At 40.5% G+C, this 15,571-nt stretch overlaps 1 protein-coding gene across 1 annotated transcript in view; it reads left to right on the top strand.

Moving 5' to 3' along the window:
• The window catches only part of FLT4 (fms related receptor tyrosine kinase 4), a 147,014-nt gene extending 144,288 nt beyond the window's left edge, over positions 1 to 2,726 (top strand). Inside the window, exon 31 of the mRNA XM_084839141.1 lies at positions 80 to 2,726. Coding sequence (XP_084695267.1) covers positions 80 to 299 — 220 coding nt within the window. The 3' untranslated portion in view covers positions 300 to 2,726. The remainder of the gene's footprint in view (positions 1 to 79) is intronic.
• The last annotated feature ends 12,845 nt before the right edge of the window (positions 2,727 to 15,571 follow it).

Genomic DNA, 15,571 nt, shown 5'->3' with positions numbered 1-15,571 from the left:
TAAGAAACTTTTTCTGGAAGATTAATTAGAATATTTCTTCCTCAGAACTGACCCCCTGGCTCTCTTCTTTCCTCAACAGCAGTAAAGGATCCAGTCGAAAGGCAGACTCAATAGCGGATCAGTCAGATCTGAGGGGCAGGTGTCGGCCATCATATCAGTCCCAGCTCCGAGGCCAGACTTTTTACAACAGTGAATATGGTGAACTGTCAGAACAGTCGGAGGAAGGCAGCTGCACTCCACCCGCTGAGGGCGCCAGCCCCTCCCTCCTTCATGCATCATTCTTTTCAGACCAGTACTGAAGGGGGAGCAGGTTCTGGAGACACCCCGCTGAGAGATGCACCCTTCTCCCTTTGTGCAGCATTGCCCTTGTTCAGTGGAGCCCACATCACTGTCGTCCTAGGAGAAACCATGGTAGAGATCCCCCACGGAACAGGTGGGGAACTCCTTGCATTAGAGCACGGATGCCGAGCATTTCGACACAGTTCTTGGATTCAGCATGAGCACAAATCCTTGATCTGATGCTGTCTGCTGTTGTTTTTATTAGATTCTGGATGCAGTTCTCTGGGTGAAATAGAAACGTTCTGCCACCAGATGGATTTCTGTGCTGAGAGCTGCAACCACCACCAGTGTTCAGCCTCCATTCAAATAGTTTGCCATAATAAGCTTTGTTTCAGGTCAGATAAAAATAGATGTGTCTTAGCTGAGTTTCTTCCTGATATGCAGCTTTGTTTGTTTCTGCTCTCATTTCAGCTCAACTAGTAGTGGAGGGAAAAAAGAACCCAGTGAATGAATGTGGGCAACAGAAGAGCAGCAGTATTTCCACACTTGGATAGTCCTGCTTCACTTGACATAGATATTCCCTGTAGACACATCAGTACACAACTATATATTGCATGCGTAGTTCTTGTATGCTCTTACATATTTCATTTTTGTTAGACACCAAGATAACCCCAGACTTCTATAGCTTTTATACATCATTATTTTTCACACATCTGTGCTGACATCACTAGCTGCTCCAGTACAAGAGAGAACCACTTCATTTGCATTGTTACGGAATCTGGCAGTAACTAATTCCAGTAGGGAATGAATTTTCTTCACTCTCTACTGAGAGGTAGAAAAGTATGCAGTGACTAAAAGGCATATAGAAAGATGGAGAATCACACTCCCGAAGTGTGGCCAGGCTAATCTTTGCAGGGAAGGGTGCTCTGACACATTCTCCATAAAAGATAGTAAACTTTCAGTTTCTTTATTGGCAACCAGTTTTAGGGGATCAGAAAATTAGTACCTCCCATGATCCCATTGCAAAGTGTGGAACATTGTCCTTGTGGAAGTGAATGTGTCACCATTATACTTAAACAAAGAAATACACCTATTGCACTTATAATAATAAAGGAAAAACATGATGACTTTCAGAGACTATCTGATGAGGCTGTAACTGGAGTTTGAACTCCACCCTTCTCCTTCCCTAGAAGTGGCAGTCTCTGCCTCCCAGCCCCTACACACTTACTTGCTGTTCCTTATATATCATGTCTTACCCCTAAGAGCAAATTCCAAATTTTGCAGTCAGAATAAATATTCCAAAGTTAATTTATGCAGATTTCTCTAATTTGCGTTATTTATTGTGATTCTGGAATTTGGGGATAATGTCTACACACGTAGACACACTTGCCCCCTACCCCAAACACAGCCTTTAGGATGGTCAATCTTTCTGTTTCTAGCTGTAAACTGTTGCATTGGTGGATTTTTTTTTTTTTTTTTTTTTACCTAAATGGGGAATGAATATAGATAGAGCAAAGCTGGACCCGTTTGTGTCATTGCTCCCCAGTCTACCCTGCCAGCCTTTTTCTCCCTGCTCCAATTCTGAAGGGACACTGCCATAGGAAAATTTCACAAGAGCATCTGTGAAGGCTTTATGAAATGGCTTTGGATCAGCTTGTGAACTTCTCTTTGGAATCCTGTACACTCCTTGGTGTCAGAAGCTCTCACTCTCAATGGTGTCTCCATGTCAAAGGATTTCTGCTTGCAGGCCAGGCTTCTGTTTATAGAACTGATAATTTTGTTTTGGCGTATTTTATTTTATTTTTCATATTGGGCGTATATTTTTTCCAGATATATATTTTTTTCCTCCATAAGAGGGCTTTATGCATTTACACATTTGTAACTGTCATTGTCCATACCTTTTCCACATTGATCTGTATCTTGTGCAAACACACTCAATGTCTTGTCTTTTTTATTACATTTCTTATCTATATATGTGTACAGTTGTGGTTTAGTTATTAGTGGAAGGTGACGAGGGGATGAAGTTACCTTGTTTCTGTAAGTATATATCTATATTTTTAAATAATACTTTTCTAACAAAAAAGGGGAAACTCAAAGTGGTATATAAATGATGTAAATTGAAAATGTAATTCTATCCAGAACATCTCCTTCCTCATTTCTGTCAGCTGAGTTACATTGGTTTAGGTAGCCGAGAACTTCACAAACCAGACGAGTTTCAAGTATATCTCTCTCTGTGCCACCCACATGCCAATAGTTTCCGCTGAGCAGTGTAGATACCAGTATGCAAATACACACACACACACACAAGCTGTAAACCACCTCCAGTCTAGTCTTTCAGACTGCAGTGCTCCGGGGAGGCAGAAAGGTCAGGCCGCAGCTGCCTCAGTTGCTTTAGCCTTCATACTGATGCATGATCAAAATTTAAAAATAAATGACAGTATGAAACCACAGTGAGGTGAGTCTTCTATAAGCATCAGTTTGTGACTTGTTTGTCCTGTAGTAGAAGTCATTGGCTTCGAGCTGGGAGATCCGGTTTCTAGTCCCCACTCGGCCATGGAAGCTCACTGGGTGACTTTGGGCCACTCACAGACTCTCAGCCCAACCTACCTCACAGGGTTGTTGTTGTGAGGATAAAATGGAGAGGAGGAGGATAATGTAAGCCACCTTGGGTTCCTTGCAAGAGGAAAAAAGGTGGGGTATAAATGCAATAAATAAATAAATTTAATGGGAATGTACTCAGGATTAAGTAATTTGAAGGCTGCTACACAGTGTGCAGGATGTCACATGGAAAGCATCCCTTAGGGCGCAATCTAGACAGCAAAAAGTTCTACAAATCCCATTATTCCCCAGCTGGTGTGGCTGGCTGAGAGTTCTGGGACTTTCGCTGTCTAATCATGCATAGGATTGTGCCCTTAATGCTAATGTTTGAAGAAGCCACACTCACTAGTTGAAACCCAGAATCCACTTCCATTTTTGTTCTCATGTTTTCCAATATTAAACCAGCAGAAGTACTTCCACTTCCTTAAAATCACTTTTTAATTCCCATCTTTTCTTTCTTGTGCCCTTGTTTACCCATGCTAATTCTACTGAATTTTGTATAGCTTCTGTTGTTAAAAAAAAGCTTTTGAAAAATATATACCAACATAGTGGCAAGTTCTGTAAGAAGATTTTTTAAAAAAGATATAAGGGTAAAAGGTCTTGCTCATGCTACAGATAAAGATATAATTTCACAAATCCCATTCAATGAATGCAGTATCATAAATACACCAATAAATGTGTACAGGTTTTTAAAAATAACCAATTATTGATATCACAGAGAGTATAGCGAGACATTTTGCTCATCCTAGGTCAGCTACCAAAGTGGCTCAGAACTGAGAATATGGTCAGTTCTTCCCTGTTGTGGGATGAGATAACAGCAGCCCTTTCCTGAACAGCAAGAAATCATAAAGCAGCTCACTGTGGTGAGCAGGTCAGATTAACCGATCATCCACATTAGGGAGTTCCCAAATAATTGCATAATAGTTCCCCTCCTCCCTCCCAATCCCTTTTCCTTCGTGTCCTTTCTTTTAGATTGTAAGCCTGAGGGCAGGGGCTGTCTTAATATTAGTCTCAGTAAGCCACTCTGGGTGCCTTTTTCGGCTGAAGAGGAGGGTAAAAATGCTGTAAATAAATAAACAAACCCCAGTGCAATTATTTGGGAACTCCCCAGTGTGGATAATCTGTTTATCTGATCTGCTACTTCACTTAGCTTTTTTACCTGTTGTGGTTTTCAAACTTTCTACCTTTGAGGAACTCTTTCCACAGAAACTCATTTTGATAGTATGTTACTGTTTGCCTTACAGTGCAATCCTATGCATGCCTACTCAGAAGTAAGCCCTATTGGGTACAATGGGACTTACTCCCAGGTAAGTGTGTATACAATTGCAGCCTTAGTTGTGTTTTTAAATTCTGTAAATATGTAATGAGAACCTATCACGAGGGTTAGGAATGTCTGAACAAATAGATAAAATATTTGCCAAGAAACTCCTGTACTTCTGCTATAGAGCCCAATTGCACTGCAGAAAATTCTAAGGCATGTTTTAAGGCACATGGTTCATACTTGGCCCTGGCCAGGACTGTTGGCCCTCAGTGTTGCCTCATTGTGGCCTGGGGATATGGTCATGAACACACCCAAACACTCTCCTGTATGTGTGCATTGTTGGGGGAGACAGGCAGTGGCGGGCAAACCGTGATTCATGGAAGCTTGTCCACCGTTACTAATTTTCTCATTAAAGAACGCCTGATAAACTACACTGAAGAACCCCTGTTAAATGGACTACAGCATTGGGTTGGTAGTTGCTGGTTCATCTTGTTCTGAGCAACACCTGCATTTAAATTTCACTTTGCCTGCCTAGGGATACTAAGCCGTTATTTCTTGTCTGTTACCTCCCCTGGTGTTATCTGATTGGTTAGATGGTTGCTGCACCCCCTTTACAGTGCTCTTTGAATGACACCACATCTTGCTAAATGTGTAATTCAGGACACCCACAGAATGTGCATATTCACTGCCTCCAAAAGAGAGGGCTGCCCTGGTTCTCAGTTTTGCTTGTCTCTATTTTGCGACACTAGCAACTTAAGCACGATTATTGTATCATTGAAAATAACTGAGTTACAGAAAGAACTGGGAAAATTCAGGGTGGAGGTAAAAGCAAATACTGATGAAATGCAAAATATAACATTCATTTTTACTTCTTACGATATACCATTGTTTAAATGTGTACTTTTAAGTGTATGCGATCTTCTAGATGCAAGGGTAGTCTTTCATTTTCCTGTTCTCCCCCATGCTTTTATGAGATTGATTCTGAAATCCTGGTTGTGTTGACAGACTGAGTCATTCTGCAAGAATATATCTTTTTATGGAGGAATGAGATGGCACAGGACAACCAAAACTGCTACTTTTCCTTAAGGCAACCCCCACCCCATGATTACATTAGGGATCACATCTGTCTTTAGTGTAAATTATACAAATCGTTTGCGCACTGTGCAAGTGGCCTGTGAGTTGTTTGCTTCTCTGATATGTAGCCAATTCCTGAGTTGATGCTATTTCTCAGACACTGCCTCAGTTTCTTCTACGAGATACAGCTTCACTCCCTTTGTAGCTTTTCACTCAGTGGGTTTCATGTTGTTGGGCCATTAAAAGCCTGGGTAACATTCCTGTGTGTGCCATAGATTTGAGGTACTCTGAGAATCACTTTGTGCTTTGTATGGACAAATGTCTAATCTTAATTAATCTCCAAATCTCAAATAGCACAAACATATAGACAGACCTTTAAAAATTACAGCAGTACAATGAGCTGAAACCTCCGAAAAAGTGATTCCAATATAATTGCTGTAGCCTCTTCCTTTTTACAACACTCATTGACCAAGTTAGAAGATGACCTTTACTGGACTGACTAATGTTTAAAATACTGGAAGCAAACTTTTGCATTGTACAGAACTGTGCTTTGACATAGAATTTCAAAACAAAATTCAGTAAAGCAAGTTAATATCAATATATTATCTATAAAACACATAACAGGGAAGATGTTATTTAGACAAAAGTAGCTGAAATGTTTAGGCTGCTTTTCTTTCCAGTTGGATATGCCAGGAACCAGTCCCCACACACAGTTCAGAGTTCCCCCAACACCTCTTTGAATAACAAAGCTGCTGTGTGTTCTGCTCTGGTTGCTTTATACTTTCTGAAATAATACTTTTCTGATTGGAGTCCTATAATTTTTCCTTATTCAGCTAAGATCTATGAACTTTTCTCTGGATGAAAAAAATACTTCTAGTATTATTGAAGTTGGCTGGTAAGAATCAAAAATAGTTTTTCAGGCTCCAAATTCACCTTAGGGCAGAGGATGAGTTATTTACAGGGTGTTAACCTCTGCTTTGGACATCCATTTTTACATCTTGAAGTACAAGTTCAACTCAACCTAGACTCTACAAAAAGGAAGCAGGAATGGTTTTGCTGAGGATTCTCTCTCAATGCAGTCCTAGGCATTGTGAGAGGCTCCTCAAAAGTAAGCCCCATTGAATTCAATGGGACTTACTCCCAGGTAAGTGTATGTAGGGTTGCAGATTAAATTATACTGCAACTTCAGTATTGCCTTTCACGTGATTGTCAGTGGCTGATGTGACCGATGCATTTTGGAAGTTGCTGGTGTAGAGCATATAGTGCAGATAGCAAGGACAGCAAGCATGTAAGTGTTTCAGCTGTACTAACAAAATAGGTCATTATGAAATGTAGGTTTCTTGCATTGGGAGTGGAGGAAATTAGCTGTTAGAGAAAATAGCAGGAACTTGTTCACCTGGGACCTGTAAGAAAGTCAAGGAAAAAACTTGATAGATTCTGACAAAGAAAAAAATTTAAAGCCACTAAATGATTCTTGTAACTTCCTGCACATCAGAGGATCTAAACAAATTCTGAATGGGTGGAAAACTCAGATTCATACTTAATGTGTATTATGGACTCTTAACACATTTTAACCAGCTTTTTGAAAATACTTTTTATTCTATTATCTTTATAAATAAAATAAACAGTACAACCTAATCAGTATCTACAGTTTCCCAACAATACAGTATTCTTATGAGGACACAGCAATAACGAAAAAGAGAAAAAAAAGGAAACAGAAGGAGAAGGAAGAAGAAAGCAAGAAAGAAAATGAAAAAATATAAAAAGTTAGTTAAAAGGATTAAATTTAAACTGCATTACACACAAAGTTCAAATCCCATTCTACTTAAAAATTATACCTATAACACTGGCAATATTACAATTCAGTACAGCACAGATAATCAACCTTACATTTCAATATCATATCATCAGTCTTAAAGCAAGGAAGCAGGCCTACAATTCATTTCCAATAACCATATATTGCCCTTCAGTTAACATATAATAGTAGAGCTTAACAATTTAACCAGCCTGAAATATTACTAACCAGTCTCATAATAATGATAGTAATAATAATTAAAAAGAAAGGAAATTAGGATAAATAATAAGTCACTAATACATTTTATATTGTTGTACAGTAATAAAGCTTAAAATCAACCTTACAACAATCACTAATATATTTTGTACTAGATATATAAATGAGTGTGCACATTTCTATATACCCTCAAACAGTAAATTTAAGTACAGTATATCATACCCATTTAAAGAGAAAGGATTTAAAAGGAAAAGAAAAAAAATGAGAGAGAAAAGACGAATATATACGAGCAATTATCTCTGGCCTAGCCTGGGTCTCACAGACAAAATATAGCCAGCTGACAAAACATGTTTATAAATTTCCTCCTTGATGTAGCCATCCTTTAAACATCTTGCGGGTCCTCAAATATCGTTGGTTTTTCTTAATCCATAAAGTACATTGGAGCATGTCAGCCCTTATTTCTCCTAATTAGATAGGAGTTTCAAAATGATTAAGCTGAGTGATGATTAAGCTCTGGCAGGCTAGCCCCGGAGCCCAGCCCCCCTGCTACTTCGCAAAGGGTGCTACTCTTCCAAGACTTCATCCGGATGCTGCTCTTGCCTCCCCTTTTCAATCCAGGGGAAGATTAAAAGGTTTTCTAACCTTTTAAAAGCTGTTTTGAGATAGCGTCCTGTGGAGGCTCCGTGGAATGCTGGCTCTGACCGGAAGTCCCAACACATTTTAACCAGCTTTTCATACATCCAGTCAGACCAGTTAAAGAGTAGTAATTGCATGGATGCTCCCTGTCCTTTCAAAGCTCATTAGGAATAGTGGGATTCTCTCTTCTAATCCATTTAGTAACTTTAAACATAAAATAATTGGGCAGTGGCTATCCCACATTCATTAAGAGTAGAAGGGTTTGATCTTACATGTATGACAAAAGATTGCTTTACGCTGAAATCCTATACTTACCTAGGAGTAAACTTATTGAACTGAATGGGGCTTAATTCTGAGTAGATATGTATAGGATTGGTGATCAGTTTACAATCAGCAAGTGTTTCTGGAACTCATGAATCAGTTGTATTTTACTAGACCTACATCTGCTGCACAATAAACTTTCATGACTTAACTTGCGTGTTTAACTCCATCCAGTTTAAATAAATGAGATTTCAAAGGGCATGGCCTTGCCTGGAACATGTCCATTCTTGTTTTTTTGTGAACTGCCCAGAGAGCTTCAGCTATTGGGTGGTATAGAAATGAACTAAGTAAATAAAATAAAAATACAGAGAAGTAAATATTTTTCAACACACTTAGGTGAAAATGCAAACACACACACACACAACCTAAATGTAGTCACTCCAATCCAATAGAGGTGGTAGGCGAGTCATCTACTTCTGGGCTGCGTCTCTTGCACATGCAAAAGGGTGGTATGAGACCTGTTGTTGGATCCCCCCATCCAGTACTCAAGGTTGCATACATTATTCTTATTGCTGGACCTGTTGCACTGCAATTTTTATTAGGTTGGGGTTGGAGAACTCAATCCAACACACACACCCCTGCCCATTTCTCCTTCGAACAGGTAAGCAGTGGTATCAAAGCTGGCAGTACCAACCATCTGTTTAGCAGCTACACCAAGGTAGCTTCTGAGACACAGCACGCTATTGCTGATCAGCAAGTGTCAGATATGGGGTTTTGTGAGTCAAACAGAATTTGTAAAGCTATTTTAGATTTTCAGTGTTTTGAAAATATTTCAGCTACCCATGGCTCAAGATGAGGCAGGAACTAAAGGCAGTTGTTTTCTTCTTTTGCATTTCCTGTATTCTCAGCTTGGATATGTATGAACCAACGTTATAACACCATAGATCTCATTTGCTCTTCACCCTTGGCATCGAGAAATAAGTTTTCTGGTCCATCATCAATATTTGTCCATTGAGCAGATCTCTAAAAAGAGTGAAGGGTTTATACTGTTTGTAGTAGATAAAATATTACACAGTCATTTTTACTTGTGCCAAATCTGCTAGCATCCTGATATCAGGGCATTTTGGTGCACTCATGTTCCACTAGTGAAAATGATACCAAGGATGAGGCACACAGAATCTGAGCTCATGCAGGCTTGAGAAAAGATGATTAAGTATAAATGCCGGCAGACAGATTTGTGGATGACAAGGTCTTAATGGAAATAAAAGCTGTACATGGGGAAAAGGGGAGAGGCAGGTGGAATAAGACATAAGAAACTGGATGCAAGAGATTGGAATCTGCCTTCTCTAGAATGAAATGGTGGTCTAAGAGTAAATAATAGAGAGGGAGGGTCGAAGAATTAAACTATTGACCCATTCTACCCTTTAATTAAACTATTGACCCTTTAATTAAAAGGTAAAAGGGGTCAATAGTCGGCTTCTTTTGTTCTGTCAATGGTTCTGCCACTGATTTGTGTGTTTTATTTCCTGACTAAGGACTAGTTCGATTAGCCAATTAAAGTGATGTAATTAAAACTTACCATTAGGCAGATCTGCCTTGATTTTGAGTGTCATGAAATGGCAGCAAATTGTTAATTTCTATTATTATTATTATTTATTGAGGAAGGGGCAGATGCACATAATTGAGTTTGGAATTGGCTAAATTGCTAAAAGACCTCCATCTGCAGAGCTGGTTTTTAGGATTGTGTGGTGCTGGGCTGATGCTGTCTTCTGGGGCCTGGTATTGTATGCATGCAGGCATGCATCCATGTGCTTGCTTGCTTACTGCTTGCTGAAGTTGTACAGTTGTAAATAAACAGTGCTGGCTCAAGGTTTTTGAGGACCTTTGGGCAAGACACCCTCAATAGGCTCCCTCCCTCAGTGCATTTACCTTCTCACCAGCATTGTCAGCAGCTGCTTTTGCTACTCATCCTCTTTCTCATCATTGCTACCACTTGTTTGCTTGACAGGTAGAGAGCCAGTGAGCAAGCAGGTAGTGGCACCTATCACTCACCACCACCACCACCATTGTCTGGGCCAGAGCAAGAGGCAGGTGAACAAGCAGATTGCAGTGATGAAGAGGAGCAGCAGCTCCAGGGGACTCTTGTCAGTGGGACCTTGTGGGGTGTGGGACCTTGGCAGGTGCCCAGCCATGACTATCTGTGACACTAGCCCTGACCATATGTCTCTGCTCTGTAGAATACTGCCCCACAACATCCCACTGCTCAAGGAAAAACAGAGCATGGAACAATCTTAAACATCTTTACCTTCCAAAAATGTTAACATTAGCTGTAACCCAGCAGAACATCCTAGTGAACCAAATACAGTGAAAAGTCTCTAATATGGACTGTTACGATCTTCATTACATCCTCTAGATATTTATAGGCTATATGTCTGCCTCTGCTGCAGATGTTACAGACAGATTTAATAAATTGTGCATACAGAGGAATTTGCATATGGAGATAGGCAGGCAGTTTTTGGCTGAACTGATTTTAGCTCTAGTATTATACTGCTTATATCCTGGATACAAGGCAATATCATGGACATTTATTTACACATTTAGCAAAGTGACATGCTTACCAATCTTTTCCTCTTTGCTTTTTACTTACTATTGCAGTGAAGTGAATCCTGTCAATGCTACTGAAATGGTGTGAGTTTACTGTACAGCTAAGCTGTCAATAAACCTGCACTTGATCAGGAGATATTATTCACTGCAGAACAACTGTGAAATTTCTCCACAGCAGTGTATTCACATGACTAAATTCAAGGCAACCATGGAGGAGCAAGAAGGCATTTTCTGCATCACTGGCACTTTGTTTCTGGTGTCTGAGACATAGAGACTATGTGTCATTTTCCCATCTGGGCTGTAGTTTTGCAACTTGTATATGTTGACACAGTCCGTGTAAAGATAGTGCAAAGCCAGAAGAGTGGCTGAAGAGATCTCATGTACATTGTGGATGACTGCCCATAAACGGTAAAGAAGAGTAGAATCAAACTGTGTGTTATGAACAGAACTGGTTCCAGATATCAAAAGTACTCTAGATGTGCCTGCTTTGATGCCTTTCCGCCATCTCCATCTTCTAACATCTGGAACAGTTTAGGCAAGGGACTATAGCTCAGTAGTAGAACACATGTTTTGAATATAGAAGATCCTGGGTTCAATCACTCGCATATCCAAATTTGGGGTGGGTGGATCAGCTAACAGGTCATCGAAAAGACCTTGGAGAACTATTGGCAGTCAGAGTAGACAATTGGATTAGATCAGAGGTGGTCTACCTGCTGCTGTCCAGATGTTGCTGGACTCCAGCTCCCATCAGCTCCAGCCAGCATGGCCAATGGTCAGGGATGAATGGCAGTTGCCATCTGGAAGACCACAGATGGACCACCCCAGGGCTAGATGGACAAATACTTTTCCCTGGTATATGGCAGCTTATTATGTAACTGATGGGGAAACTTTCTATGCAGTCAGAAGAACCCACCTAGCAAGCCCTGCTAGACATTTCAGCTGGAACATGGACAGTCACACAGGTGAATCTTAGGGATAAGTTAACACCTACATTGCGCCTCATTGACGAGAACATAAAGCACTGTATTATTGCTCTGTACTCTTCTCTTGTAGCTTCAAGTAAAAGCCAGTGTAGGGCTGGATGGGCTTTCCTGTGAATTAGTAAGGCTGTGGAATACATTTGTCTTAAACACTGTCAAGCCATCTGCCCATATAAGTAAGCACCTGTCCCTATTCCAGGCATGGTGAGACACAGCAGTAAATATTTCCTGTGAAGGACACTAGTGAAATGTGTACATTTGTCGTTTTTGTTGCCGCATAGTCCCTTGGGTAGAAGATGAAGACTTTTCCAAAATGCTTAGAGGCCATTAGTGGAATCATTGTGGTTCATCACCCAGCATTTCCCAAGCAGGAGAGGGGGGGAAATGTGATGTAAAAGCAGAACATTCAGCTACTGCTTCAAAAACATTTCCTGTATTGTATTGACATTTCTATAGAGCTTTTCATAAATGACATCTGAGGATTTTACGGAAGGATTCCACAAGTTACCTGCCTTTGGTGGGCTCTGCAGGTCAAAGCCTGCTCTTACAAGTACACACTGCATTTGTTGAAAGCCACATGCAAGGAGAGAAATTTGGCCTTTGTTAAAGGAAAATAAAACCAGTACAATATTACTTTCTTCTACATTTCGCACTCTGGTGAACTAATATATCATAGCAGCTACATCAGCTACTCAAAAAGGATACATTTCACCGGGTTATTTAATGCTAATCATTGCTGTCAACGTGGAGCTTTCCATTGCTACTATCATTGTTGCTAACTAGGAAGAATGTATCTCTGCAGAATGGCCAGACAATTATTTCCTCCAAAACTCAGATATATTATTCAACAAACTCTCAAAAGGTGTATTTAAGCTGTCATATTTATGTCACTTCTGTCATGAGAAGAGCTGGAAGGTTGCTTGCTTCTGAGTTCTCTTTTAGATTGTTTCTGTTTTTATAAGAACAGAAATTATGATTTAGGATGGTTTCATGTATTTTAGTTTTATTTATTGTTATTTATTTGGCTACTTATACCCTGCTTTTTCAAAGAACCTTCACAAAGCAGCTTACACTATTAAACTGGTATAAATACAATTAAAACAACACTTCAATATAGCAAATACAATGAAAACTGCCATTTAAAATAGGGATCCAATAAAACAAGAGTCAAAAGGCCTTCCAAAACAGGAAGCTCTTCCAAGCACCTTGAAAAACCAGGGCAGTGGGGGACTTGGTGAATCACCCTGAATAGCAAGTTTTCACAGAACTATCCCCGAGGTGTTCCTGTTTCTAGTCCTTGCCAATCAGATCTTAGTTAATGACAGGACCAAGAGCAGAGTCTCAGATGCTGATCTCAAGGCTCAGATAGGTTCATGGGGCTATGATGTTCACATTACGTATGAGCAAAATTATGTAAGTTTTACCACTGTGTTGCAGGAGGTGCCCCTTCTATCAGGAGGGACATGTCACTGGCCTTGTTTTCCACCAGAAGGATCTATAGGACAATTTAAATACAGTAACCCTGGACTTCATTAACCCTTTGTTACAGCACAGGATCATTCAAGTTAGTAGTTGGAGGAACAGAATCCCATCTTAGGGTCCAAAGTAAGTACCTGCAGAATAAGGTGGAATGCAACCAGAGCACTACTGGTAAGTAGCTGCAAGGCCAGGATGAATGGTTATGGGGTGATATGGCTAAGTATCTGTAGAATCAGAAAGCATGCCCACAGACCAGGTAAGTAGTTGCAGGACCAGGCTGGATGCCATCACTGCAACACAGGCAAGCAGCTGCAGGCTCAGAATGAATGTCTATGCAGTGGTGCAAGCTGTAGGAAAATAGATGTGGGGTGAAGATGATTGCTGTGGAGGTGGCAAAGCCTTTTCTTGTCCTCTTGGTCTTGTACTTTCCTGTTTGCTGCCATCTGTACTTGGAAGGTCTCTTTTACCCTTCCTAGAAGCCAGTACTCTGATTCAGCTCCTTGACCTTCTAATAAGCTCGCTGGACCCCTTCCCTCACCGCTACCCCTTTTTGTACATTCTGATCTTTGTTCATTGCCTGATGTTCTTTCTAGCCACCCCTCCTGAGCTTCTTCACTCCTGCTTTGTCCTTTGTCTCCCCTTATGGTTCCAGCATTCTTACTTTTAACCTGTGCTTCTGCCCTGCCTCCTCCTCCTCCCTCAGAGTCTGAGTCATTTAAAGAGGCCTTGTCCTGATTCCCTTTCCTTCTGTTTACCTAGCCCTACCTGTGAGTGGTTACTGTTGCTGGGCAACCCCGGAAACCTGAGAGATTGTACTGAGACACCTGATGGCTCTTCACACACTGGTATATGTGTTGGTATTATTTATGTGTATTCTGCACCTCCCTCTAACGAGCTCAGAACAAACATTTACCTGTCAGGTAAACTAATCTGAAATCTAGTGGTTTGCTGAAGGCCATCCAGTGAGCATCATGGCTAAGCAGAGATTAGAAGCTTAGTTTCCTAGTGAACATTTCTGCTGTATTCAGTATACTACTCTGATTCTTGCTGTGCAACTTAGAAAAGATAAAGCACTTTACTTAGCCATTATTAACTTCTCAACCATGCCTCCTGTACAACATGAATTTATTTCCTTGGTAGCAAACAGAAATGTAGGGCTTCAGTTTGAAAAGGGACCTCCATGTTTAGATGCTGATGCATAAATCCCCAAATTACAAAACAGTTAATAGAGCCAACTATTTATTCAATATAATTGACAAAGCCCTACTTTTTAGGGTCATAAATGGTTATCTTAGATCAGGGATCCCCAATCTTTATGGGTTGGTGGGCACATTTGGAATTTTGAGTGTTATGGGCAGTCTCACAAAATGGCTGCCATGTGGGGAACTTGCCCATTCACAAGATGGCTGCCATGGTGGGCATGGTTGCTCACACAACACCCATTTCACACAAAGCAAACTGGTGAGACAAAAAGAAAAAATAACTTGCCCAAGAACCTAAGTACAAAGCAGAGGTGGAGTTTGAGATCTAAAACACAAAACCACTCTTTTGAACCCACAGCTCTCTACTTCAGCACCCATTTTACAAAGGCTAACTGATGAGGCTCAGAGACAAGTAACTTCACCAAGAACCTGAGTATGAGGCAGAGATGAGGTTTGAGCTCCAAATGCCAAATCACATATTTGCCTCCACAAAGCACAACAAAATACCCATTTAACAGAAAGCAAACTGGTAATGCTTAGAGAAGCACAAAGACACACAGGCAAAACATCCACCCACTCCATACATCTTTATGTATGCCACTTATGTATATCTGCATGGAAAAGAAATGCAAAACAAACACACGTTACAGGCAAAACACCTCTCCTCACTCTGTGCCCCTCTAGCCCCCTAGGACACTCTCTACCATCCTGAATTACCTTTTTTTCCCCTGGGTGGCTGGGCTGCCATTTTCATTTTCTAAGAATGCCTCTAGGGTCCACATGGGCATTCTTGGAAATAAAGATAGCACTGGAGGTCAGCACTTCATTTTGCAGCGTGCCAGCCTCCCAGTTAAAAAAAAAATTTTAATTTAAAATATATTTTAAAATAAAATATAAATAAGGAGAGCAGGGAGCCTGGCAAGTGCCAAAAGAGGTGTCTGTGGACACCACTCTGGATACTCTAGTCTTAGGGCTTCTCCACATGGGCCTTTTATCCTGTGATTGAGATTGGTTACTGATTGAAGTTTTGGGGCCCTTTACATGATGTCGTCAGCCTCCAGGGCCTCTCCCATGTCTTCTGACCTTTATTCCATTTTTTAAAGATTAGAGATAATGGGCCATTAAAATGACAGTGCGTTGAGTTTCTCCATGAAAAGAGGAAGTTGAACAATAATAGATGCTGTAC

This window comes from Heloderma suspectum, chromosome 2 (assembly GCF_057233095.1).
Source record: "Heloderma suspectum isolate Gila_16-S chromosome 2, 16-S_ref, whole genome shotgun sequence".
Classification (NCBI taxonomy): domain Eukaryota; kingdom Metazoa; phylum Chordata; class Lepidosauria; order Squamata; family Helodermatidae; genus Heloderma; species Heloderma suspectum.
The sequence above is the reverse complement of the archived record's forward strand: the minus strand, read 5'-3'. Positions and strand labels throughout refer to the sequence as shown.